General features: G+C 57.2%; 1 protein-coding gene across 2 annotated transcripts in view; it reads left to right on the top strand.

Moving 5' to 3' along the window:
- The first annotated feature begins 720 nt into the window (after positions 1–720).
- Positions 721–27,329, top strand: part of PPP1R12B (protein phosphatase 1 regulatory subunit 12B) — a 75,824-nt gene continuing 49,215 nt past the window's right edge. The window contains exons 1-13 of one of the 2 annotated variants that reach the window (XM_090263203.1): positions 721–1,151; positions 12,833–12,963; positions 14,289–14,407; positions 15,182–15,341; positions 16,341–16,485; positions 17,617–17,691; positions 18,044–18,123; positions 18,718–18,854; positions 21,358–21,467; positions 22,658–22,858; positions 23,654–23,736; positions 24,595–24,720; positions 26,799–26,968. In XM_090263203.1, the coding sequence (XP_090119329.1) occupies positions 876–1,151; positions 12,833–12,963; positions 14,289–14,407; positions 15,182–15,341; positions 16,341–16,485; positions 17,617–17,691; positions 18,044–18,123; positions 18,718–18,854; positions 21,358–21,467; positions 22,658–22,858; positions 23,654–23,736; positions 24,595–24,720; positions 26,799–26,968 (1,813 nt within the window). In that variant the 5' untranslated portion in view covers positions 721–875. The remainder of the gene's footprint in view (positions 1,152–12,832; positions 12,964–14,288; positions 14,408–15,181; positions 15,342–16,340; positions 16,486–17,616; positions 17,692–18,043; positions 18,124–18,717; positions 18,855–21,357; positions 21,468–22,657; positions 22,859–23,653; positions 23,737–24,594; positions 24,721–26,798; positions 26,969–27,329) is intronic. The other variant, XM_090263204.1, reaches the window with a different exon arrangement.

Here is a 27,329-nt window from a genome sequence, read left to right as displayed (position 1 = left end):
AGAGGTGAGGGGAGAACGAACAGAGTTTAATGTGTATTGGGAGCTGACACCTGCCAGGGATAATATTAGGAGTCCTTCCATATTTTATCTTATTTGATCCACATGGATACCAGAGACATTATTATTCCCATTCTACAAGGGGGGAAACAGGCCCGGAGAGGTCAACTGACCTGTCTCGGGCCATATCTGGGTGCACCCTTTCCAGGATCTGCTCCGAGCCTGGCACATGTGCCGTGTTCACATATGTGTGTATAACATGTGATACTGTAGGTGTGTGCACGGGCCTCTCCTCACGCCCATTGGCACTTACTGTGATTAATACAAGTGGTACTGTTAATAAAGGTCTAGCTTTAGAGCCAGGTACTTGATGTCAAATTTTCCCCCATAGAAAATAGGGGTCATTCCTGCCCTTTCCACTTCAAAAGGCTGACACGATCGTTTGAAAGCCAAGATTAGTTGGTCGTCCTAACAAGAATAAACTACGACTCCCAAAATGCCCCAAGAGGCTGCCCCGGTGCGGGAGTCGGTGCCAGCTTTGGGGCAAAGGTGACCCCGCTGGGTCCCCGGCGAGGTGGGGAGCGGCGGGCTCTCGCCCCTGTCCTGGTGCATCCAGGGATTGTAGTTCCCTGAAGGCCAAGGGTCCCCCCCGGGGCCGGCCTCCGACTACCAGTCCCGTGATGCCCCGGGGCGCAGCGCGCCTGCGCGCTGAAGCCGAGGGGGCGCACGGGTGGCGCGGGCGGGGGAGCAGTAAAGATGGTGGCGCGCGGGTCTCCGCCTTCTGCGCCCGGCTGACGCGCTCTGGAGGAGGCGGCGGCGGCCCCTAGGGCAGCAGTGACCTAGCGGCGGCAGCGCGGCCGCGGCCGCCGGCCCGTGCGATGGCCGAGCTGGAGCACCTGGGCGGGAAGCGGGCCGAGTCGGCGCGCGCGCGGCGGGCGGAGCAGCTGCGGCGCTGGCGGGGCTCGCAGACCGAGCAGGAGTCCGCCGAGCGGCAGCCGCGCACCCGCCGCGGGGCCCCCCGGGTCCGCTTCGAGGACGGCGCGGTCTTCCTGGCCGCCTGCTCGAGCGGGGACACCGACGAGGTGAAGAGGCTTCTAGCCAGAGGGGCGGACATCAACACGGCCAACGTGGACGGCCTGACCGCCCTGCACCAGGTACCCGGCGGCGTCCCCTGCGCGCAGCCGGCCCGGCCTCCCCCGCAGGGGAAGGGTCCGCGCCCGGGCCGGGGTTTGGGTTTCCTTCCCTTCCGCGGGTTGCCATGGTCCCTGGGGGCTGGGGCGCGGGCGGCCGCCGTCGGGTCCGGTGGGTCTGTCGGAGCGCCGCGCAGCGAGACCCGCTGGGCAGGCAGTGTCGCCCGCCGGTCCCGTTCAGAGAACTCAGTCTCGGCGCTGTGCGGCCTCGGAGACCCCCGCACCGGGTGAAGGAGGCCGGTCTTCGCGGGCCGCAGCTCCTGCCGGGCGGCTGTGTGAAGCGTGACGCGCGGTCCGTGTCCTGCTGGCTGCGGCTCCCGCGGGGCGCCCGGACCTCGTGGCTCTGGGTGCCTTTCCCTTGAGCCTCGCCTCCCTGGGGCCCCCGTGGGAGCCGGCCTACCGAACCACTCGGGTGTGCTGGTGCTATGGAACGGCCTTTCTTCCTTTTTTATAAAGCGCTCTGTAGACGTCACGGGCCCTTACGCAGGTGCAGTGCAGGGGCTGGGGCCGGAAAATGCGACGCTTCTGTGTGGGGACAGCACCTTTGCCGCTGTCGTCTCAGGCGAGGACGTTCCGCAGACGCGGTCGCCATACCCAAGTCCACCCTCCCCCACCCCAGGTGGGACTTCGTAGTTACTTTGGTGAGCTAAGCGCTGGACACCCACTCTTCATCCTCCTTATTTCTCTCCTTCTGCGGTCAGTGCAGAGTGAGCGCGTCGGCATGAGAACGGACTTCTAAGCAATCATTCAGTCTGTGTCTCCCGCTCCCGCGATGTGCAGCCAGCAGCTTAAAATTACTCCTCACCACGCTCGCGGCCTCTCTCTCAGGTGGAGGAACCTTCTCTTCTTTTCTTCCAGTTTGTAGCCTTCCCTGTCCTGCTCATGACAGTGCCCCAAGGTAGCAACCGACACTTGTCTGGGCCTTGGCCGTTGGAATTACTTCCGTGTCGCCTCCGGTGAATCTCAGCAGTGATCCCTGGACGTAGGTGTGGCCAGCGGTCTTCTTCCCGCTTTACAGACGAGGAACCTGAAACTCGGAGAGCTGTTACCTGGGCAAGATTAGAAAGCCAAAGATTCGGTATGAACTTTTCAGATTAAAATCCAGAGCTTTCTATCTCACCTAATCAGAAGCTGACTATAAATATTGTAAGATAGACGCGGATAGGCCTACGCTCATTGTTTGAAATATCCGGACTCTTTGAGAAGGTGAATATTTTTCCAGTGCCTCAGGATGTCAGGATAGCGAGACCTGGATTCTGGAAGAAGCTGTTCTGTGGGCTCACAGAGGACAGAGAGGAAGCATCGGCACTGTGGTCCGTGCGGCCCCCGATCCAGTCGCTGTCACTGGGGGCACATGTCCCCAGCGCAGCTCAGGGGCCCTGTTCAGCATGCGGCGAAGCTGCCAGCAGAGTCCCGTCCTCGCCACACACGTCCTCCTGACGCCCTGAGAGGAGCACCTGCTCCGTCTGAGGTCCCGCTGGGGTCCCTCCCTCCCTTACTGGACCCCATTTTCTCTCCTTGGCACCTCCCCTTCCCGGCCCCTACCCCAGGCCGGGAGGTGCAGCTTCGCCGGGTGAACACGCTCTGCACCGTCAGTCATCTCACGTAGGAGAGGGAGGACGTGGCAGCTATGGATTTAAAAAAAACAGAACCCTGCAAGTGCAGCGTCGTCGGCCGTCCTTATCTAGGGGTCCAGAGGGACTTGAGCATCCTCGGACTTTGGTGTCCAAGGGGGCCTGGACCAATCCGCAGGGGCGCTGAGGCCCACCTGCGTGGGCATCCTTCCGTCTGCGTGGGGCTGGCAGTTGGATTGAACAGGCACCGTCCACACGGGACAGATGCTGCTGAGGACGAAGCTGCTGGAGGATTGTGGCCCAAGCCAGCCTCTGCTGAGAAGCCATCTCCTTGTTTGAATCAAGCGACGGGCCTTTGTTAGCTGAGGAACCCTGACAAGTCGGGTCCTACAGGGCTCTAGCGCATGGCCCCAGGCCCGAAGAGCCTAGAGCGTAAAGGTTATTCTCAGAGTGTGAGGCTGGAGCTGCTGCCAGCTGGACAGCCGACCTCGTCACTGATCGCCCTTCAGGGAGATGGTCAGTGGTACAGTTGTGTGAGTTATTTAGTTAAAGTGTCCATCTGTCGTACAAGCAGGACAGACTTATCAGGAGAGTTGCTTCCCTTCTCTCTTTTTCTTCGGTGCAGCCTCTTGCTCAGCTGTGGATTATCATCTTGGCACGTTGGGAGAAACTGCCAGGTGACATTGGGGAAGGCTTTTCTCCTTTGCCCCCAGGTGTCAGTGGGTGGTCTGCACCTCAGGTGGTGGTACTTGACGCTGTTGGGTTGTCCAAAACGCCTGTATGGTTTTTTCACCAATAACTTGATTGATTTGGGTATTTTGAGTATGTCGGCTGTCTCCCGCTATTGGCTTCTAGTGGGGAGAGGCCAGGGGGGCTACTAAACATCCTCCAAAGCATAAGGCAGCCCCACAGCAGACAATTATTTGGCCAGAATGTCAACAGTACAAGAAATTTCGCAAACCACTTTTAACACGTTGGGTCAGTCCCATCACCTTCTTCATATGCCGCACAAATCACGTTTTGGTTGCAGGTTCAGTCCCCAGTTGGGGCGTGTACGAGAGGTAGCCGGTCGATGATTCTCACGTTGATGTTTCCGTCTCTTTTTCTCTCTCCCTTACCCTCTCCCTAGAATCAATAAAAGAAAAAAAAAATTTTAAGTCTCAAATGTGAAATTTTTATGCGAAAAATCGTCTTTAAAATGCCACCAAGGCCAAACAAAATGCTTTTAATTTACCAGCTGTTTTCCCATCCCAAAGATGTCAGTTTGAGAGAAGAAATGGGAGGTGTGCACTGGAGTCCCCAAGACACCCCTGGGGTCCCTGGCCTGTGACTGCAGAGTCCACAGCTGCACGGAGACCTGGTGCTGCAGCCTCGATTCCCGTCCTGCCGGCTGCTGTGCGTGGTGCTAGGCTAGGGCCACGCCGCCGCGTCTGTGACGCTGGCCTGGCCAAGGCGTTGCTGGGGGCAGGGACAGCTGCGAGGCCAGGCTGGCTGGCATTGATCCCTGGGGCTCACTTTAGGGTTATTGAATACGGAAAGGGCATCAGGCCGTACAGTTAGCTGCCGCTCAGATGTGATTCTTGGATGTGAGTCATTTAGGCTTGAGGAGACATTAGCACCAGGCAGGGATCAGACCCAGGACTGCTGAGGCTTCCGTGCCGTCCTTTTGGTGTCCCTTTCTCGAGGGTCCGAAGCTCTCAGACACCTCAGCACGGCCCTTCCCGCCACTGACACTCGAAGGAGCCTCCGTCCCCTCTGCCCAGGCTGCCTCCACGCCCAGCGCCTGGCCCTCTAGCTGCAATGGCCGCTTGCTGAGAGATGTCCCTGTCACGACCTCTGCCAGGAGTCCAGGCTCATGTTCCCACTGCAGCTGTCATTCTGGTACTGTCATTCCGAGTTTGAAACCTCCAGATCAGGTTGAGCTCTTTATCAGGGGACACAAGGACCTTCATTGCTGCCACCATACCAGCCTCGCATCCTCCTGTTTCAAATCCAACAGGACGCCCAAGGAAGCCCTCGTCAGGCCGCCACGTGCGCCTTGCCCCCGCCAGCACAGAGACAGGCTCCTTCCGGTCTAGGCCTTGCCCGCACTGTCGCTGTGCTGCTGGTCCTCCTCAGCCCTGCGTTCTCAGCTGGCCGATTCCTCCTCCTCCATACGCAGGAGGATAGTCCTTTCTGGGGAGTGTCCCCTGTCACCCCCAGACAGAGGCAGTGACTCCTTACTCGGATGATAGCACTTCGTGCTTCTCACTTATACGGCAGTGGGGTACCTGTCGCGTGTGCCGGTTCCATGTCCCTTTCCACCACGATGGGAAGGTCTGTGTTGGGCCTCAGTGAGTGTGTGTTACATGAGTAAATGGAAAAGCGCTTTACAGTCAAGGAACACATTACTCACGAATTCTTAACCTGTTTTTTGGTAACGTGAGCCGGTGTCAGATCCGGAACTGAAGTCTCTCAGATTCTCTGCCCGTGCTAACAATAGACTTGATGGGCTGGTAACACGCGGCCTGCACTCCCTGTGCCGTGATGGGACCGCTTTCCCTCTGTGGGCTCAGCCTTCCCTTCTCCCACCTGACTCGTCCTGTCCTCATGGACCTCCCGGAGCCTGGCCGGGGTCTGTTCGCATCTGCTGAGATCTGCGCAGCTACTTGAAGGATCGAAGTTTGCCCTTTCTTGTGTGGGAAGGAGTGTTCCTGCTGCTCTTAGGGACTAAACAAGGGTTGGGGGGGTTAGTGATAATGGCAGCAGCTGACCGTTCCGTAGCACTGAACCGCAAGCCAGGCACTGTTTTTATGCCCGTTGGCTCATTTGTGACGCCAGGAGTCGGTACTGTGATGGGTGGGATAACTCTGCAGATGAGGAAATGCAGACATAACTTGTCTCAAAAACACAAAACCCCTAATGAGTAGGCCTGGGCTTTGAACCAGGAAGCATGTTCTGCAGTCACTGGCAGCCAGCACACTGTGTGGGGGTGGGTTCTTCGGCCTGGGACCCTGCGCATGCAGGAGAGACTCACACCGCACCCCCAGCCTTGCCCTGCGGAGCCCTCGACGGAGGCGCGTTGGGGACGCGGGAGCCTCTTGTTGACGCTCCCCTTTCAGGGACAGAATTTACAAGACTGGTTTATACTTTTCCGAGATTTAATTTTTTTAAATTTCTGTTTATTCTATTACAGTTGTCCCAGTTTTCCCCCTTTGCCCTCCTCCCACCCCCGTTCCACAGTCCATCCCTGCCCCATCGTCCGTGTCCGAGGGTCATTCATACACGTCCTTTGACTGGTCCCTTCCCCTTCTTTCACCGTTCCCTCCTGCTTTCCCCCTTTACCTTGGCATCTGTCAGTCTGTTCCCTGTTTCTGTGTCTCTGGTTCCATTTCACTCTTTAGTTTAGTTTGTTCATTAGATTCCGCTAATAAGTGAGATCATACGGTATTTGGCTTTCACTGTACTTTCTGAGGATTTGTTCTTCTTGTAACTTCTTTGTGGCTTTTTCTCCTCACCCAGCTCGGGTCCCAGAATTACCCACTGTCCTTCCCCAGGGCCCGTGGGCCCACTGACACTGCCCAGGCTGGAGCTCAGTGGGACAGTCCTCTCTCCATGGAACAGCAGTGGTTCACCCTACGTGCCAGGCCAGCAGCAGAGTGGACCTTGGGGTCTGTGGTTTGGACAGGTAGCCGAGCTGTGTGAGAGGTTTCCAGCTCAGTCTCACGCTGGTAAACAGTGGCAACCAAAGTGTGTTGATGGGGTCTTTGTGCTCAGAACTGAGTCTCGTCAGCCATGACCAACTCAAGTCAACCAGTGGGGACGTTCCTCATGTGAAATGACTGGCATGCGGGCCTGAGATCACCGCACCCTGTGGATGCCAAAGCAGAACTATTTTTAGGAAGGTAGTATCAGGTATTAGAAATGTTCCATGAGCCGGGCCTGAACTCAGTTTTGGATGCCTCTATATTGGGGGAGGGGATAGAAAATACGCAGGTGGTTTAGCAGCTGAATGGCTGACCTTAAATAAGTCAGTTAACCTTCTGCGCCTAGTTTCTCCATCGGTAAAATGGAAGTTCTAATGCTTATCGCTGCAGCTGCCACATTTTTCCTTCTCCTCACAGCTTTGTTATAATGTACTTTTTTGCAAGGAATTGCTTTTGATTGAGTCAGTTGGGATGAGTCATTGTCACTTGACGTGCCTCAGCTCATTGGTGTGAGATCGGTAAGAAGGTGACTTCGGCAGGAGCGTTCTTCTTTCTGAGCCGGTGTCGGGGATTCAGCCACGTGCTCTCTGACCCAGGAGAAACTCCCACTGGGGGTTTTTACCGCCGTTACTAGGCCACATGCGTTATTCCTCAAAATCAGGGTCATCCATGAGAAGCAAAGTAGAGGTTTGGAGGTTGGGACTATGAAGCTTCTGTGTGAAGAACTGTGGGCTTTGAGGAGATACAGCTCTCGTTTTATGGGCCCTTTCTCCACCTACCTTCCTCTTCTTGACTTTTTAAACCTGCCTTGATGACAGGAGTTGGACCTGATGGGTCCTGAGCCTGGTGTAGTCCTGGAGGACAGCCTAAGGGGCTGGCCTTCGCTTCTGGGGAGAAGTACATGGGGAGTTGTTGGGGGGCACTTGAAGGGTAGGGCTTGGACCACTTAAAGGAGGTTCTGGTAGAATCCAAGATGAACTTATTTCTGGAATCTAAATATTGTCAACTGCTGTTAACTGCAGGGAGGTGTTCTCTGGTCCCACATCATAAACGTCTACAGTCTGGGGGCAATATGCCAGTTTACTGAGAACAAAAATCTCAGTGTGACACTCCATGGAAAATTCTTTACTTCTGCTCTCTTGACTCTCTTTCCTTACAGGCTACAGATCTGGGTCCAGAGCCTGCCTTACTGCTGAGTACATAATCAGATATATAGTTCTCACCCTCTGGGAGCCAAACTGTCTGTGCCAGGGAGTTGTAATTTCACACAGGCTGACTGCTGGTATCACCTGTCATGTTGGAGTGGACGCTACTATGATGCTCACTCAGGGAGTAGTTACACTGTGTCGTGACGGGAGTGGAGAGACAGGCACTTTCCTCCTTTGCCTCTTCCAGCTGCTGGGTGTGGCCACATCACTGCGGTCTCTAGTCACCTTCCCTTCTTCCTCTTTTTATTTCATATCTCTCCTGTCTCTTATAAGGACACTTGTCATTGGGTTTAGGACTCACTTAGATCATCCACTCAAGGTCCCTAATTACACCTGCAAAGGCCCCTTTCCGAGCGCAGTGCCCTGCACAGGCTTCGGGGATTATTGGGGCACCGTTCCGCCCCCTGCCAGAGTGGGAGGGGCGCACAGATAGTGCACACGGCAGGGAGGCAGCCAGGGGCAGCCCCGACCTGGCCGGGGCCACGTGCCCACATGCAACGTGCCACATGGGCTTGGTGGGTTCTGGATGATTCTGGATGACAGAATCAGCTTAGTGGACAGAACATGTGACTTCCTGTGCATCTGAGCACCGCTCTGTCCTTCAGCAGGTGTGTGTCACGGGTGCTGTTCTAGGTGCTTGGGCTGCACCAGAGATCGCACCGCAGCAGAGACTCGGGAAACTCATAGGTGCGGCAGGGACTGGCTGTGGGGCTGATACATGAAAGAAGTTATGAATCTTCTGTTATCTCCAAGCCTTTAGGGTGTTCAACATAAAGATGAAGTTATATAATTTGGGGGACTATACAGATTTTAAGTTGTAGAAGTTCTTCATAAGTTGTTATTGAGTTATATAAATTTGGGGAGGATACAGGACCAAATAGTGGAAGGTCTGGAGTGGGGATTTGTTACAAGTGCCCTCACTGCCCCGCGTCTGTGTCTGTGTGATTCACTGACACCCAGGCAGGTGGGCGTGTCACTTGCCCTGGCCCCTGGAGCAGGGCTTTGTCCGGAAGGGAGTCGCAGCAGGGTTCGGAGACACAGCAAGGTCAGCTCCTGGAGCCAGTGGCGCTCAGAGGCGGTGACAGTTGCAGGCTATTTTGGGAGTGGAGAAAAGGCTTTGTGCTGTAAGGACCCTCTGCGGTCCCAGCGTGAACTCGGGCACCTGTCAGCCATCAGCCACCTTTGCCGTGACGACGGAGAGAGCTGTGTCAGACAGTAGGCAGCTCCATGCGCTGCCCCCACGGGGCTGGGAAGGCCAGGTGTTTGCCTTGGAGACAGCTTTTTGTTGCCAGGGAAACGTGGCCTGCTCGCTTTAGGAGGCCATTTTTGATAGCTCTCTGGACTAGTAACTCATTAATCTTTTCTTAAGGAGCTTAGAACACATTGTTACTTTAGTCGTCCGTGTGTCTTCAGGAAGTGGACGTGAGCCACAGCAGAGGAACGGGTCAATGTCAAGCATAATTTTCCCCCGGATGTCCTGAGCAGGGTCAGGACCCGGTGTGGCTTCCTCGGCCTGTGCAGGGACAGGAAGGGCCCTCCAGCGGGGGTGGGGGGGGGTGGGGGGGTGCAGTGTGGGTCTCGTGGAGGCAGGGCGCTGGGGTCCACAGCCTGGACACTCTGGTCTAGACAGGTCTGTGCACCTGCCACGCTGGCGTGGGGGTGAGTAGCGCAGCTGCAGGTGGCGCGAGCGGAAAGTGCCTGCATGCCGTCCTCGTTCGCTGAGGGGGTGTGCAGAGGTGTCCCTCTCTCTTCTGCGGCTTCAGGAGGCAACAGGAAAAGAGGAAAGAAGAGCAGACGTTTCTGTGGACGGGTCTCTACAGGGACGGCTCTTCAGCTCCTCGAGCCCCTGGACGTGGGGCACTGCAGGGCGCCGGCCGCCAGATGGGGGCTCCTGAGTCAGCTTCACACACTCACCCCACCGTCTTGCCAGCTCAGAGGCATTTTTAGCCAGCTGCCTCGCTGCCGTCAGGGCCTGAGGCAGTGGCGGGTGAGGATAGGTACCGCGTGTGCGTTTTCCTGGGGAATTGCTGGTCCTCGGGCGGTTTGCTTAACAGCAGTGGCCATGCCAGCCCTGCACCCTGCTCGCCTGCTTCTGTCCCACACCGTCCCGTAGACGCAGGCACGGCCCTCGTGCCCCCCCCACCCGAGTCACTCTCATGGCCGAGCCGGGTGCAGACCAGCCTCTGCCCCCGAGCCGGCGCTGCTGGGCGCGCGGCCCTGCACGCGGGAGCACTGGGACGCGCTCAGCAGTTGGCCTGCCCTGCTGTCCCTGAGGTGGCCGTGGAGGCGGACGCCTGCCAGGTTACCTCGCACATCGGGCCAGCTCCTGCTTGTTCTCTGAAACTCCTGTAAAAATACTGTGTCAGGGATTTGATGTTCACGGGCCCAAGGCCATGAAGCTGAGAAGGAGAAGCGCTCCAGTCGCGCCGCGGCAGGAGTCTGAGCAAAGGAAGGGGGAGAAGTGCGGGGGAGGGCAGGAGAAAGACGCTGTCTCCCGTTCGATACTGCGCCAGCCGGGCTTATTTTAGGCCCTTGGCACTTGGCTGCCGTGATCTTCAAAGGGCAGAGAATGATCTTGGAAACAGTAGCTTCCAAAAGTCCGCCTGGTGGTGGCACGGCCATTGCAGCCGAGTCTTGAGCCTGTTCTCAGAGCCAAAGAAACTGCAGCCAGGCAGGAAGCTGCTCCCACAGGCTCAGGCGGTGCAGGGGACCGTCTTGACGCGGGAGTATTATTGCCCAGGCAGATAGTGTGCTTAACCTCTGGAACTCTCTCTTCTCCTTGAACTTCAGCACCTTTCCCATCATCCCTTCGCTTGGGAGTCTTTCTGGACACCTCACCAGGGCCCCCGGCAGCGACCTCTGTAAATCTCCCCCGCAGCACACGTGCAGTTTACGAGGAAGTTAGTGATAAACATAGTTACGAAATGGTTGACACGGTAAGGGGTGAGGTGTAAACCGGGATGCTTGTCACAGTTGATGAGCCTAAGAAAACACTACAGATTTGGGAGCCACTTCATGGAAAAGGACCGTGACGAGTACTGACTGGCCTCAGGAGGTCGGGCGGGGGCACGTGTTACCATGAAGCCCCATCGGGGCTGATGTGCTCGGCAGTCGCACCAACCATCAACAAAGTTATCAGAGGGTTTGGGAAATGTTAGCAAAGGTGCTGTTTGTAACCAGGCTGGCCTGATTAAATATTCACCTGGACCGGGCCAGCCTGTTTTCATTCGTCCCTGCTGCCAGGCAGGTAGATGGACATGAGGTTCACCTCTGGGGCGGGGATGCCCGTAGGCTCTCCTGGCGGAACCCCAGCTGCAGAGCCTGCTGGTGCTCTGACCCATCTTCCACAGCCACCGCGGCTGCTCAGCAGTTGCTCGGTGTCGCCGTGACGTGCGCCGTGGTCGTTCTGATGGAGGACAGCGGTCATCAGACGGTGCCTTCAGGATGGCTTTCCACTCTGAAATTTATTCAGGACCTCAGAGTTTTTGTTCATATGGGTTATGCTATGTGACTGAGACATTTAAAAAATGTGTACTTATTAATTCATTTAAAATGACAGTAATTTATTACACGTTAACTTTAAATCACCTGCTTTAATTGGAATAACTATGTATTGATTTGGCCAAAAAGTCCATTTAGTTTTTTCCGTAAAATAGAAGACACATTTTTCATTTTCACCAGTAACGTGATTGATTTGGATACTTTGATTATGTCAGCTGTCTCTTAATATGTAGAGAAGATCTGGGCTCACATAGCTACATGTTTGGAAAGGAGGCGCATTAAACAGCCGGCTCAGGTGAGGCTGGACGCTTGTGCTGGGTGCTGGACTAGACTGAAAAGCCTACAGGAGTCGCTGCCTAGCTACCAGCGGCCCTGGGGGAGCCGGCGCTGCCTCAGTGGGCTTTTCTTGCTTTGTGACGTTGAAGGCCCAGAGCTCCAACTTGTCGCACCCTCTGCCCTCCCACTGCGCACCTGGGTGTTGGGAAGACTGGGCTCCCTGAGCTGTGCCAGCCTGCAGGTGTGCCTGTTCACAAGACCCCAGCTCCTTGCCAGGGTCGCAGCGGTGGGTGCGTGTCCCGGATTCACATGGCAGAGACACCGGTTATCTGTGGACGGGCTCAGTTCGTTCGCTTTCAGGTCTTCGTCACAATGTGTCAGTCGTTTGAGCAAAAAGAACATTCCACGAAGAGAGCGGCAAGCTGGTCTCGAGAGGCGGAGGCCACACGCTCTTTCTCGGTGACAGCTTCACGCTTCAGTGTGCGGCCAGGTGCTGTGGGCCCCGCCCACCCTGGTCACCGGCCAGGGCTGCGATCTAACAGAATCGGTGACGCTTACTCTGTCATGCAGGCGCCGCTGGCTTTCTGAGCTGGCGTGCCGCTGTGGTCTGCGCCCAGGCAGCAGCAGTTAGCGGAAAAGGCCGGTGGCCTTGCTACTGCTGCAGAAATCAGTTCCTCTGGGGACTTGCTTCTCAGCTAAAGCTTCCTCTTTTTTTTAGGGGCATTAAATGACAAGTTGGAAAAGAAAGGGGTCTGTTCTGTTTCTGGGTCTGAGTGACCCACCTGAGGTAACAACAGTGGCCTTGATCAGTCGGTTTCTCCCTCCTCTTCTGTCTATAGATGGGTGGCAACCTCCTGGCCTCCGAGGCCTCTGTCCAGAAAGCTCCTCCGCGTTCCTTCTGCGTTGCCGTGCGGTGGTCGGCGAAGGGTCCCTAAGCGTCCATAACTACAAACAAACTCCGCCATGTCGTGTGAAGCCACTCAGAAAATCCACGGGAAAAGCCCGTTTCTTGTGCTGAGAGGGGCTGCCCTTGTCCCTGCTTGCGCGGCAGGGCTCTCCGGGCAGCCCGCGGTCCGCACGCAGACTCGGGGTTCTCACACGCCCCCGTTTTATGACACGATGATGCGGCCGCCCACCATCTGCAGCACGTTAGAAACCCCTTTCCCGGTGGGTCCTGCCCGTTGTATAGGCACAGTTAAGTGTCCCTGTACCTGACCCACAGCCGAGGCTGTGAGGCAGGGGGTCACCCCGGGGCACTGAGCCGAGAGCCCGTGCTCTGGATGGTCTCTCCGAGACCCGGGCGTCAGCGGCGTTAGGCCCGCCGCCCTGCCGCCGCCCAGGGCATGGGGGCCCCGGCGAGGCTTGGAGGGCTCGCTGAGGGATGGATGGACTCTTTGCAGGCCTGTATTGACGAGAACTTGGACATGGTAAAGTTCCTGGTGGAGAGCGGTGCCAGCGTGAACCAGCAGGACAACGAGGGCTGGACGCCCCTGCACGCGGCGGCCTCCTGCGGCTACCTGAACATCGCCGAGTGAGTCTGCGCGCCGCGCCGCCTGCCTGCATGGTGCCGGCTCCCGCGGTACAGTGAGAGCACCGGAGGGGGGGTTGTTAAAGAAAAGGGAATGCTCTTCCGCATCGCTGCTAAACCCCCAGGCCTTTTGTTGTTGGGGTGCTAATTTATTCTGCATTTTTAACACGTTTCATTGGCTTCCTCCCTCGGGAGGAGGAGCGGGACCGGTCAGCCTGCGGGAGGCTGATTTCTGAGGGCAGCAGCTGTTAAGCGATGGGTATTTCTGAGCCTCTGGGAAACGGAGGATTCTCGGGGGTGAAGTAAATATTGTTTCGTAGATTGACTTTTATCCTCGTTCAAGGATAGAAATGGTTTAGGAAGGTAGCCACACTTAACAGTCGTCTCTTCTGGTCCATGGTAATCTCGAGTCCTTTCTAGAAATGAGTCTTCTGGGTCCTGGGCCTCAGAACAGGTCCGAAAAGACCAAAGTGGGGCTGGGGGCCCCGGTGACATGAGCCTGACCGCCCCCCACCCCCGTTGGGGTAGAGGCCAGGGTGCATCGTTCGGGTCACGCTCTGGGTGCCGAGAGGAAGGAGGGGGTGTCGGGCTCCCCAGCGGTGGCTGAGGTGAAGGGGACGCCGCGGAGCCATGAGAGGCTGTCCTGCCTGCTGCGCGGTGTGGACGCCTCCGGTCCGGGATCTCCGCGGGGCCTGGAGGGCAGGAGCTGCGCTCCAGGGGAACGCGGGGTCAGTGCTGAGGGGACAGTGCCGCAGACGGCGGGCGGGCGGGACCCAGACGGCCTGGGAGCGAGGACTGAGGCCCACGGTGCCGTCGGTCTGCAGAGGAGCCTTCGCAGGGGCTCCGCGGCACGGGGAGCAGGCCCCGAGGGAGCCGGACGCGGTCTCCTGCTCATCGTGGCTGGCTCTCCCTCCTCCGCCAGCTCCTGGCGTGCGGTGGCTGGGTGTTGGTTTTACAGATTTCCTACGGTGTCTAAAACGTGGTGCCTCAAACCTGTAGGAGACCCGTCAGTGTTTCCTGCACTGTAGAAGGGTTGAAATCTTAAGCAGTCTTTTCTACTTTAAACACTCTGAGCATCTGATAGAGCTCCCAGCATTATTGGGGTTCTCAGTGGCCCCAAAGTAACTTGACCTCATGAAGAGATGAGCTGGGCATGATGTCAGAAGGCCAGGCCATAGCCTCTGCCACTCGCTGCCTCTGTGACAGGAAGGCAGTTCCGAGTCCCGGCGAGCCTCAGGGCTTAGCCTGGCCTGGCTCTGCACCGGGGCTCGGGCGTAGCGCCAGTGCCTTGGAGTGACAGGCCGCGGGGGTCCTGCTCGTCTGCACAGGTACTTCCTCAGCCAGGGAGCCAGCGTGGGTGTGGTCAACAGCGAAGGGGAGGTGCCCTCCGACCTCGCGGAAGAGCCCGCCGTGAAGGACCTTCTTCTGGAGCAAGTGAAGAAGCAAGGTGACCCTCAGTGCTCAGGGGCCGCCACTGCCCCAGGACAGGACAGGGGGTCGGGGGGCGTGCGCGGCGGCAGAAAGCTTGCCGGGGTGGGCACGAGGCGGTGGGTGTGACCTCTGTCCGCCCGCCTCACCCACAGTCCTCGCTCATCCAGGGCGGGGTGGGGCAGCCTCTCCCGGTGTCACTCGGAGGAGAGGCTGGCTCTGGCCAAGCCCGCATATTCGCAAGTCACCTGAGGCTGAAAGTGTCCCGCCCCTGGCCCTATAGAAACTACGCTGACCTCTGTTCCAGGGCAGCAAGCCCTAGGTCTTCCTGCCTGCCTGCCCACGTGTGGTTTTGTGCCCAGTGGACTGAAGAGCTGGTTCCGACCTTCCCACGTGGGCCGGGGCTCTCAGAGTTCCGGCATCAGCAGAATGTGCTCTGTGGCCTTTCTGTGTTTATTTCCTCGGCTGTTACGTGGGGGTCAAGGGCTGAAATGCATGACGTGGAAGAGGACTTTGACGTGGATGGCTGTGAGAAGGATCATAATATAAAAATAACAGCCCCTTCGGTCTCTGAGACTTAGAATTGAAAACTGCTTTGGGTGTGACCTGATGGACCTGCCATCACACAGCATTCCTGATGCGCTGGCATCGGTAAAGACACTAATGTCTATAAATGCCGTTCATCTGTAAACGAAGGTGACCTTGATGGGTGCCCAGCCTGGTAACTACACGTGTTTCGAGTCTGAGGTTGAATGGGCCGTGGTAACGCTGGTGTCCATGTGTGGCCCCGCAGGGATCGACCTGGAGCAGGCGCGGAAGGAGGAGGAGCAGCGGCTGCTTCAGGACGCGCGGCAGTGGCTCAACCGCGGGAAGGCAGAGGACGCCAGGCAGGCCCGCTCGGGGGCCACTGCCCTGCATGTGGCTGCTGCCAAGGGCTACTCCGAGGTCCTCAGGTGTGTCAGCCACATGGACCGTGGTCAGGAGAGGGGGCCGGGATGAGACAGCCTGCGGCAGCAGTGGGTGGACAAGGTTTCCTGCCGTGGCACTTCTTTGTGCGGTTTTCCCCTCAGACCACGCGTTTGTGCCTCGCAGCCCCCGCCGTCCCTCCAGCTCCTCACTGGCAAGTGCAACAGGAGACTGGCTGAGAAGGTGACCTTGGCGGGACCTCTCACAGCTCCGGGATCTAGTGTTAGTGTCCCCGTAGCCTCCTCCTCCGTGACAGGCCCTGCAGGATGGCTTTGTGGTTGCTTGCTCCTCGGTCAGGGATTTGGACCTGGAGTGGGCGTGTCTGGCTAGAGTCCGACAGCCACGTGGACAGGTGGGCTTGGGTTCTGCTGTCCCCCCCTTTTGCTTCCTCAAGCCGCACGGCTGCACGCAGCTCTCGACTCTGCAGCCTCTGGCTGTCGGGCTCCACTGAGCAGGGTTCCTGGCTGCCTGGCAGACACGCTCATTCACTCCTGGGTGCATCTGGAGGCCCGCAGGCAGTGACTGGTATCCCGTGCAGGCCCCCAGGAGTCAGGCCCTTACTCCAGGCAGTCTGCTCGGAGCAGCCGTTCCCCGGCCGTTCGCAAGAAGCCTGCACACACTTAGGCAGAGTTGGAGGAAGGAGTGTCTTCAGTAGCATGGGTGTCCCCACCCAGGTGCCTGTCAGCGGAGGTCTCACCTGAGGCGTCACGGCCCACCTGCCCTGGGAGCAGGACACAGCTGTGCTGGAGGCAGGGCTGGGGCCCGTGGCTCCTGCTCAGGTGCACTCCTCTCCTGCAGGCCCTAGGCTGTGCCTGGGAGCCCACCCTCGCTGCCTAAGGGGGCAGGGCCTGTCACCTGTGACTGGTCCTCCGTGTGGTAAGGGGACCTTGAGCTGGGCCTTAGGGGCAGGGTGGCCTCGCGCCCTGTGGCTTTGGCAGGAACCTGAAGCAGCGCATATAACCGTCCCGTCGGGGGCTCTCTCTCAGGCTGTTGATTCAGGCTGGCTGTGACCTGGACGCGCAGGACCACGACGGCTGGACAGCCCTCCACGCAGCTGCGCACTGGGGCGTGACGGAGGCCTGCTCCATCCTGGCGGAGGCCCTCTGCAACATGGACGCCAGGAACAAGCTGGTGAGCGAGCCAGGCCCGCGAGGGCTGCGCACCTGTGTGGGGGGTCTGCCGCAGAGCCCCCTGTTCAGGCCCCTGCCGCTGCGGGTCTGCTCCCCGAGCCCTGGAGTCAACACGGGGGGCTTGCTGTGGAAAGGAAGCGCCACCAACTTAGCTTCTGATCCCACTGGTGCTGAAGCCCCTAAACAAATGGACAGGCAGGGAAGCGCGGAACCTGCCCTTGGCCCGGTGCGCGCCAGGAGGCCTGAGCTGCCATCTGTACGGCCCCTGAGAGGCTTTGTTTTACTTTCCTTCTGTTCCATGTTTTTAACCCTCGCCTGGGGGCTGCTTATTGACTTTAGAAGGGGGAGGAGGGAGAGAAACACCCATCAGCTGCCTCCTGAAGGCACCCTGACCGGGACGGGACCTGCAACCCAGGCCTGTGCCCCGACCAGGAAATAAACCCACGGCCTTTCAGTTTATGGGACGACGTTCCAACCAGCTGAGCCACACCGGCCAGGGCTTTACCTTATTTTTAATTCAAAGACTTTTAATAACTGAGCTCATTTCATATTCAATCATTTAAAAACATTAAAAAGACAGCAATAAAAAAAAAAAGAATCCTTGAGCTTATTTGCAGTCATGCTACTCACTTCCCTGAGTCTACAGAATCTCTAGGCCTCTCCTAGGTGACCAGACACAGCCCTGTGATTAGTGCCGTCCTGTCCGCCCCTCGCCCAACCTGGGCGCTTGTCTGTGCTGGTGCTCCCTGGCTTCCTAGCGGGGACAGCCCTTCCCGCCCCTCCCAGGCGCTGGTGTCACCACTCGCAGCCCTGGTCTCCTGAGGCTTCCGAGGCCTCTGTTGGTTTATCATAGGGAAGAAGGCCATTTAGGGACAGGTCCAGGGAGGCCGCACATGGTGTTTAGCTGCGAGGCAAATAAGCATTCGAATGATGTGGTCATTTCCTCAGTACTGGTTTACAAACCATACAGCTCTCCATGAGGCTTTGCTGTTTCTCGGGGACAGAAGGACGTCTCGTCATAGTGTAGAACCAATGTGCCAGGGAGGCCGCTGTGGCCGGAGTCAGGCGCAGAGCAAGTGCTGGCGAGTGCTCTGATGGAGCCACGCGGCCACGGTGCCCCTCTCTCTGCCAGGGCCAGACGCCATTTGACGTGGCTGACGAGGGCCTCGTGGAGCACCTGGAGACGCTGCAGAAGAAGCAGAGTCTGGTGAGTCCGTGGGGCTGTGAAGCTGTCCCGCGTCTCAGTCCCCCACACAGCTCAGCTACAGGCTCCAGCTCTGTCTGCCCTCCCCTTGGGGACTGTCAGCTGTCTGTGGGAAGGAAACATCCCAGGAACCATGGTTGTTCAAGTTCACTCATTGTAAGCAGGCCTTCAGGCAGCTGAAGTTAAAAATAACAAAGGAACAGTTAGTTACCCTTGGGTCCTAGAGAATTAACGTGGTTTGTTCAAACCAGAGTTCTTTCCTCCCCTTTTGCCATCAGCCGTGTGTTCTTCAGCAGGACAGGACCATGTCAAGTTCTCGCATCTCCTGATTCTTACCAATGGTCTCATTTTCCAGCTTCGGAGTGAAAAAGAGATGCGGAATAAGCTCATTGAGTCTGACCTGAGCAGCAAGTTACAGAGTGGACTCCTTAAGAAGTAAGACATTAGGGGTGCATGCGCACGACCCATGTAGCATGAGGGTTTATGCGATAAACACTGGTCTGTTTTAGCCAGATGGTCTTTAAACATGTGAGAACATTTGGGGGTGGGGGGCGTTGATATGTGGGGGAGACCAGGAGATGGATGTGTTGGAGGGTTAGGAAGGAATTAACATGGTCTAGCAATCTTGTTCCCTGGCTTTAGGGGTCCCGGGTCGCAGCTGCCTCCCCAGTGGGACGTTCCATGAGCTCAGGGACAGCCGCCCCCGAGCCAGCAGGACGCTGGCACTCAGAGCACTGAGTCAGTGTTGCTAGTGACTGTATCTACCTGCGCCGCCAGCACCAGGATTCACGGTCCTGTTTGTTCTGAATGGAACAGGCTAGAGCCACTTAATTCCCACTCCACAGCCCAGCTGTCGGCCTCGTCTGTGAAAGGCGAAGACTTGGGAGTGCAGGTGCACAGAAGGCTTGGGATACGCTTCTGTTGCTGCTGTGGCCCAGGGTTATAGACGCGCTCTCCTGGTACCTGTCAGTGAGCCAACGGAATGTTTGTCACTTCTCAGTGACACTCACACTGTCGTCTCTAATTCAGCAAAGAGAAGATGCTCTATGAGGAGGAGATGCCCAAGGCCCATGAAACGGAGGAAGAAAACAAGGAATCCAGTAGCTCCAGCTCCGAGGACGAGAGTGAAGACGAAGCATCCGAGTCTGAAGCTGAGAAGGAGGCAGGTAATGTGGGCGCTCCTGCACAGGGCCTGGCTGCCAGTGCAGGGCATGCCCTTCCCGTTGGGGAGCCAGAGGCCGCAGAGGGTAATGTGAGAGTGCTGGGTCCCGTTTTCAGAGAGGAGTCATCACATGGCTTGTGAGAACGCGGTGGTGAAAGCTCTGAGCTGAGTCAGAGCAGTCACCCTGTGGCTACAGGACAAGGTGCACAATGACATCCTGTGTGAGGGGCACCATGGCGACCTTGGGTCCGTGGGTCTCGCTGAGGCATGCCTGATCAGTGCTTCTAGTGGCCACCAGCTGGGACACTGGGTAGAGGGGGCTGGGCCCAAGTTCATGGTGGAGTCTCTGCTCCCTGGACTTGGCCATGCAGAGCCCACGGTGAAGGCATTAGCTCCTTCTGTGGTTCGGGCCCAGCTCCTCTAGGTCTGGCTTTGCTGACAGGTTTCTCACAACTATGGGAGAACGCTGCCTCTCCTCACGTCTCCACCTGAGAGCTCAAAAATGTCACCCAAGGAAGCGAGAGGCCAACAGCTCTGGAGAATACAGCACCCCCTGAGCTGCAGTGTTAGGTAGCCTTTTATCCACTGAGACTTGAATTTCTCTTGAGTGGGCACAGCTTGCTCTGTAAATGCCAGTGCAGCCCCTCTCGACACTTACAGACGTCCACCTTGTTCTGTATTTATTCTGTGTGTGCTGAGTGTGTACGTGTCTCGGGCTCAGGGATGGTCTGGAACGAGGATCTGGGCCACTTTGTAGCTGCCACAGCCGTAGAGTTGTTGGGGGAGGGGCTGCCTGACCTGCTGTGATTCCCGTGATGTGTGCTCCTGACAGGCGTCTCTTGTTCCCTGCCCCCCGCCCCCCCTTGGTTACACCACCGCCCGTTCCGAACGCTGTGAGCACCTCCCCTCAGCCTGCCTGCAGCAGGCCTTCCTAGCTCTGTCCATCGTGAGGCCTGGCTGTGGCCGCAGGGGACTGTTACTGCATATCCACTGAAGAGCTTTTATTTGATATAGAACGTGGAGAACATGTTCAGTTATATAAGGTTGGTGCAAAAATAATGTCCGATTTCGAGGTCTATTTTAAAAATGAAAAGGCCCATGGTTATGAAAATATTTATTCGTTAACATAACCTCCTTTGCTTTCTAGAACTTCATTTCATCTGCCAACTGGCTTATAAATGTCACACTTGTAAAATTCTTTAGCTTTTGAAGCAAAATATGAATCCAACTCATTTTCAACCTCTTCTCTTGATGTCAACCTGAGACCATCAGAACGGTTCTGTAGTCCCTGGAACAAGTGACATTCAGAAGGAGCAAGGTCAGGAGAACATGGAGGATGAAGCAATATTTCCCAGCCAAGCTCTTCCAAGGAATGTTTAGTGAGTGGAGCTGTGTGAGGACGAGCTTATTGTGACGGAAGACGACACCCTTTCTGCTGACTAAGGAGGGTCGCCTTTGGTTCAAAGCTGCTTTCAGACGTCGAAGTTGTTCACAGTAAAGATCGGCAGTAATGGTTGGATTGTTGTCTGACAGTTCACCATGGGCAATTCCTTCCGTGTCCCACCACACACTCAACATGATCGTCTTTGGATGAAGGCCTCCTCCTGGTTGCTGAACTCTTCCTCGTCCTTGACTGACCCACGATTGGCAGTGTCTAACATTGTGGTAAAGGACCCGCTTCTCAGCACCTGTAAGAGGCCGACCTAAGAATGGTGCCTGAAGGTGTCATGAAAGCAATGATTCACAACAAGCAACCGCTGCTGCAGATTCTCTGGAGACAGTTCATGTGGGACCCATCTTCCAACCACTGACACCTTCCCGATCCTTTTCAGTTGGCGCAGCATGGCCGTATGGGCTCCGTTACGTTGTTCTGCACGTTGCCTGGAGGTAACGGTGGGGTTTTCTGTGACAGCGGCTTCCAACACTTCGGAATCAAGTGTTTCTGGACGACCGTCTTTTGGCTCGTTTTTCTAACTGAAATCCCCACTTCGGAAACGGGAAAACCACCTCCTGCAGATTCTTTCAGTCACTGCATCGTCCCCACAAGCGCTCTGAGTAGACTTTGCTGCTGTCCTTGCATTGGCACCTTTATGAAACTCACAGAGTAAAACATTTCTATGTGGTCTTTAGATGGGACGAACATGGGTGCAAATATTGCGGACGGTTATGAACAATACCTCAATAATCTGAAAAAATAAGGTATAACTCAGTCACTGTGACATCAAAAGATTATAAGAAGAGGCACAAAGTTAATAAATACTGTCTAAAGCTTTCTTTTAGAGAAGCCGGACATTACTTTTGCACCATGTGGGAATTGGAGCTGAAGCCTCTACCAGGACAGGAACAGGCTGAGTTTCCTTCCTCCTGGCAGCAGTTGCTAGAGGTTTCATCAGTTTCAGGTCAAGCACTCGCGGCCCCAGTCTGCTTGGGGCATGTTAGCAGGAAGGTGTGTGCACAGAGACAGGAGTCTCACATGTGCACCTGTGCTTCCCTGTCTCAAATAACAGATCGAAGGCCCGAGGCTGTTGCCAACCACTCCAGCTCGGAAGGCAAGGGCCGCACCATGGAGCCCACACCCGCACCAGCTCAGAACACCTCTGCCTCCTCAGCCCGGAGGGTGAGTGTTTCAGCATTAAGTTGGATATTATGTTTCCCCGACTGCACTAACGTACAATTAGAAAGGCATAAGGTTCTCACAAATCAATGAAGATACATTCTTGCCTATTTTAGTCCGCTCAGGCTGCACTATCAAAATACCACAGACAGGTGCCTTTAAACCATGGAGATTTATTTCTCAATTCTGGAGGCAGGAAGTCCAGGTTCGAAGTGCCAGCAGATTCCGTCCCTGGTGAGGCCTCCCCTTTTGGCTCAGAGACGCCACCTTATCACTACGTGTAGTCACATCAGGGCTTAGGGCTTCGACATACAAATTCGGGGGTGGGAGGGACACAAATTTTGTGTCAGTAACAATGCCCACAAAACCCGTAAAACTGCTACCAAACAACTTTGCTACAAAGTGTTTATCTAACAGGCTATATTTAGTACCCGGGGACCAAAAACAAAAACAAAAAACAACCACCAAAAAAAATGTCAGTGCTACTTTCTCCGTATCTGAAGTTAAGTAGATGCAAAGCTCAGACAGGGCCAGGAGGCTCTGCAGCATCCAGCCTTGACTGCTTCGATGGCTCCTCGCCCTTTTTCACTTCTCGCGTAGATTTTACTTTCTTGAGTAAAGTCTGTAGCTTATGGTGAGTGGAGATCACAGGTAGAAAGGGCCTGTTGAGGTGGCAGGAGCACTGCCTGGCTGGGGACAGTTGACAGTGACCCTGCCCGACCGCGCGCCTGGTTTTGGGTTGGAGGATGGCCCCGAGTTCTCTGGGTGAAGCTGCCGGAATCCCTGGGCTTTTGTGGATACTCACGTATCCGGTGGTCTGCTCAGTGCCTGGTGGACTGCAGAGGTGAGCGCTGGCACCCTGTGCGAGTGCGTCTTGGCCTCCCCCTGCTCAGGCTGCAGCCAGACCAAACTAAATTAAAAATCTCAAACACACCTACACTTACTTTGCTGAAATAACGCTGCAAAAGGCATTTACCCCTCCATCCAGCCTCTGAAGCCAGCAGGGCTCATACCGCGAAGAGTCTGAGGCCCATGGACACAGGCCACCCCGGGGTGTGTGGTGCCGGCAAGCGTGGACGGGAGCGCTGGCTGAGAGCCGTGTGACCTCTCTGCGCTCTAGTGTGCAGAGGCCAGCAGGCCCAAAGGCGGCGTCTAGCCCTTTCTCTTCCCTTCCGTTCACTTCCTCCCCATAGCTCTCCAGCCTTCTCAACAAGCTGGAGGAGCCGAGAGGTGAGTCCCCTGCTTCATGGCGCCTGGGACTCAGAAAGACTGGCAGCCACAGTACGCTGAGCACGGCAGCTGACGCCCAGGAAGCTGTGAGGGACCGGAGCTCAGCCCTCTCCCGCTCGGCGTCCAGCCCTCGCGTCTCTGCCCTCCTGGACAGCCGCGACAAGGTGCAGCGGGGGCTCTGGGGCAGTTTCCTTCCGAGAAGTTCAGTGTGGGGGCAGTGGAAGTATTTACTGGACCTAATTGGACTCAAGGAGACGGGCACCTGGATAGTTCAGTCAAGGAGGTGTTATTCTTCGCTTGGCAAAAGGAAAAAGCCCTTTTCCTTTTGGGATAGCATCGGTTCATTCCTCCTCATTCTCCTTACCGAGGGCAAAAAATGAGTCAGAAAACTTGGCATGAAAACTTGGATGTGGCCTGAAAGGCTCCTGAACCAACAACACCAGTAATTTATTCTTTAGATGCTTGGAAGCTGCGTCCCTCAGCTGGGCTTTCCACGTGGCTGAGACTCACACAGAGCCACACTGAGGAGGAGGGTCAGGGCTCATCTTCCCATTGGGGGACAGGGGTAGGCCGCCTCCACACGAGCCCTCTGGCCCTTCCATTCGCTGAGAGGAGCGACCTCCCTCTCCGTGCTGTCGGTCTAGGGCTGCCAGGCACCCACGGTGGTCTCCTGCGGGGCCCTGCCCTGGCCTGGCTGGGCTGGGAAGTGGCAGGCGGCCCTTGCGTCTCAGTGGCTGTGTCTGTGGGTCGTCCTGGCTCCCAGGGAAGTCACTTCCCTGCGTGTTAGTTTTTCGTGGAGGAAGCTAGGAGTGAGCCTTGAGAACCAGCCCCTCGCCACTCCACTGCTGCTGCAGTTGGGGTTGAAGCCAGAGGAAGAGATGATACGGGCATGCTGAGTTCTGCTTTTTCACCCTGAATGTGCGATTGCGGCCTGAGCTTCCCTTGCCCTGGTTTTACAGGAGAGAGAAGTCAAAAGCTCTGTGAGCTCACTGGCACCCAGAAGGCTCAGCAGCACCCGTGACGCTGAGGAGAAGGAGAACAGGTAACCGAGCGAGCCGGGCGCAGCTGCTTCGGCTGGGCCCCTCCTGGGGGGCTCATCCAGGGGAGTTGCTGGACGGTGGGGGCTCTAGCTTCCCAGCACAGGCCTGCCCCAGGGTAATCAATCACCAACAAGATTGCTCTTTAATTGAATTGACCAGCTTCTAATTTATCAGTACGTAACAAGTCAGTCCCCATCAGTTAACATGAAGGCATCCCTGAGTCTCATGGCAGAACCTGACCTCGGACCTGTCTCTCAGGTGCAGCCCCCATGGGCACCCCCTGGGTACCTGTCAGAGATGCAGGCTCTCGGGCCCCACCCAGACCTGCTGAACGGGAGTCATCGTTCTGACACCGTCCGTGGGTGACCGACCAGGTGCCCTTGTGAGTCCAAGAAGGGCCACTCTGGGGACACGATGGTGTCGCTGAGGCCTCAGAAAGGCCACCCAGCCCCTTCCTGGGTGCCTTCCGTTTGGGATGCTGTTGAAGCCTCAGGAGGCCCTACCCTTTCCTCTTTCCCTGCGACCTCTTGCGCCACCCCACCGTCCCCGCCCCCATCCCCGCCTCCTGCTGGGGACGGACTTGCAGAGCTTTGACAGGAGGAGCAGGAGGGACTTCTCAATGTGAAGTCACGTGGGACATGGTGGCAGTGAGCTGGCTTTGAGGCTGACGAAGGGAAGTGGCCTGAGCCTTCGCCCGCCCTCTGCCCGCACAGCGAAGGGCGCGCCAGGCCAAGCTCGGAGCCTGCCTGCTCCCCAGGCTCACCAGCCCGCCTCCCTGGCCCGCCTTGCAGTCTGCCCGTGTCGTGACGCGAGCGGGTGGCGGAAGCCAGTGCCTGGTTTGGTTTTCTCTCCCGCCGTAGAGCGTCGGCTGCTAACCTGGTGAGGAGCGGCTCGTACACCCGGCAGCTGCGGAGGGACACCGCCGAGGCGGACGAGGCGCTGCAGACCGCGGCCCCTCTCACCTACGTGTCCACCTACCTGAAAAGGTGCCGGCCCAGCGGGCGGGAGCGATTGCCCTTCTGGCCCGGGCGCGGGGCCCTGAGTGCTTGCCCACAAAGATGAGTCCGGAAGCGTGGTGCTTGACTCTGTCGTGGGAGTGACAGTTGCCTCATTTGACATTTACAGTAATGAACTCTTAACTGAGCTAAAGTAAGCCCGTTCCAGACTCCCGCTGCGGACGGGCCTGAACTCACACCGCCCTCAGCCCCAGTAAACCGCCCGCCGGACGTGCCCCAGGCTGCTGGGCGGGCCCCGGCTCGCTGCCCGCGTCCGCGCTGGCCCGCAGTCGTCTCTGGGTGTGCTCGGGGGAGGAAGGGCCCGTAGGGGGTGAGGCGGGGGAAACGGGCGGTTTTGTGTTGCCCTGAACAGGTTTTATGTGGAAGCCTGTTCATGTAGGACGTGAGGTGTTGTTCTGTGTGACTTTAATGGCCCTCAGATCCATCAGGATGTGGAACTCGCAAGTCTGGCGCCGAGAAGGTACATGGGCGCCCTCTTCTCTTCTCCTGTGTTGCTCCCCTGCAGTCTCCTCTCTGCGCGGCAGCCAGGCTCCTCGATGCCCTTGATTAGCACCGACTGTGGCCTCTGCTGCGGGTGGCAGGGCCTAGTCCCGCTGCTCACTCTGGGTTCTTGCTTCTCCACCCCCTCCAGCTGCCTCTTCATGCTGTGCCTCAGCAGGAGGCGCTCCAGGGGGCAGATGGCCACTTCTGGAAGTGGGCTTTGACCTGAGACTTGCTTGGGATCAAAGCTTCCTTCTCCCTGATGGGCAGAGTCTTGTCTGGTAGTCAATGTCGGGACACGTGCGCCGTAAGGCAGACAGCTGCTGCCACCTCACAGTGTCCTCCGTCCTGCGGAGACCCCTGTGAGGAGGGGCTGAGCCTGGGGAGAGACAAGCCCCCCCGCCAAAGTCTCATCTCAGCTCTCTCACAGGCTCTGCGCCCTGAGACCGGCACCCCGTTGTCAAGGCTGAGGTGTCTGTCTAGCTGGACACAGCCTCGTCTCAGCGAACAGCATTGTAGGCCTAGGGAGAGAGCCGGCTGCCGTTAGACGCTGCGGCGGGTCATCCTTCTGTAGGGGCGTTGGACCCACGCTGAGGGAGCGGCATGGGGCCTGACCAGCGCCGGTGCGCGTGACGGGAACGGAGGAGGAAGGGCTGCCGCGGGGGTGGGCAGCGCCTTCCTGGCGCAGGCGCTTTGTGAGAAAAGACCGAGAGCCCGCCTCCTCCTCGGGGTCCCCGTGGCTCTTCTCCTGTGACCCTGAAGCCTTTTACGGTTTTACAGAATCCTAGGACCTTTTCACAGACACAGGCTCTCGTGCCATCGCTGGGTGAGCAGACGCTGGCCGTCAGCTGTGCGGGCGCCGCACGCTCTCCGGCTTCTGGTCGGCTCTTGTCTTCGGGCAGAAAGTCCTGGTTTATGGCCCCCAAACATACATCTTTTCCAAAGAAGGTTTCATAGCTTTTGTTGGTCACCCCTCAGATGTCTCATTACTACATAGTCAGGAATTTCTTTTGTAATTTTATCCCAAATAATTGTTTGCTGCAGTTGAGACAGTTCTTGCCCATGTTCAGTTGACACAGAAAAGCTGTCCTGTGTCATCCGCACAGTGTGGCTTTCTAGATTCAAAACCTGAAGTCCACCCAGAGGCCCTTGATCCGTAGAGCTTCTTGACTCTCATCCTCTTTCATTTCAAATCTCTGCTGCAGACTTTCTGACTAGCCTCTCAGAGCTGCTGTGTGACAGGCGGACTCGGGGGTGGGGTGCATGACCTTGCCTCGGGCTGGGCTGGGACCTGGTTTTCCTAGACGTGATTCTCCTTCCGGTTCTTTCCCCTTCTTGGCCACCCCACCACATGCTCTCTGGCTGCATATGGCCTGTCCTCCTTCCTCCCTCCTTGGGGGATGGGGAGACACCTGCTTGCTGCCCGTGCCAGCTCTAGCCGGTTACTCCTCTTCAGCACCGTGCCCTCTCTCTGTCCTGTGCTCCTTCTAGGGCCGCGAGGGGAAGGAGGTGCTGGGCAGTGGGGGGCGGGCCGCGGTCCTGAGGAACGCCATGTGTGTGTCTTTCAGTGCTCCCTTTGGTAGCAGTAGTGGCCCCACACGTCCCTCCATTTCAGCCAATCGTATTGCACCTCCTGCTGCCTCGCCCGTTACCATGGCTCCTCCACCGGTCGGGCAGCAGGGGCAGCCTGCCCGTTCTTGCCCTGCGCCCGACAGCGCAGACACTGCGCACCTGCACCGCACGGCAGGTAAGGCTTCTGGAGCCACTTCAGCACGGTCATCATAGCTGAGGCCCGTGGGCGCGCGAGAGACGTGAGCGGAAGAGGCTCCATTGCCTGGAGGCAGCGTGCGTGCCTGCGAGGCGCTCATAACTCAGGGTGGCACCTTTGCTGGGGCGCTGCCTGCCTGCCAGCAGCTGCCTCTCCAGCAGCCCGTCCTGTGTGTGTGCTGGGGGCGTGGCATGGCGGGCAGACTGCTTCCGTCCCTTGTCACCTTACCCGCCGTGGTTACAATTGAAGGGTCGTACCACTGTGGTAAATCACACACTAACAATGCCCCCGTACAAACCAAATTGGAAGGAAAGCTAACTCTCGTGCCAGA

Source organism: Furipterus horrens, unplaced genomic scaffold, assembly GCF_987537825.1.
Source record: "Furipterus horrens unplaced genomic scaffold, mFurHor1.1.pri manual_scaffold_15, whole genome shotgun sequence".
In the NCBI taxonomy this organism is placed as follows: Eukaryota; Metazoa; Chordata; class Mammalia; order Chiroptera; family Furipteridae; genus Furipterus; species Furipterus horrens.
Note: the sequence above shows the minus strand (reverse complement) of the source record. Positions and strands in the feature narration are given on the sequence as shown.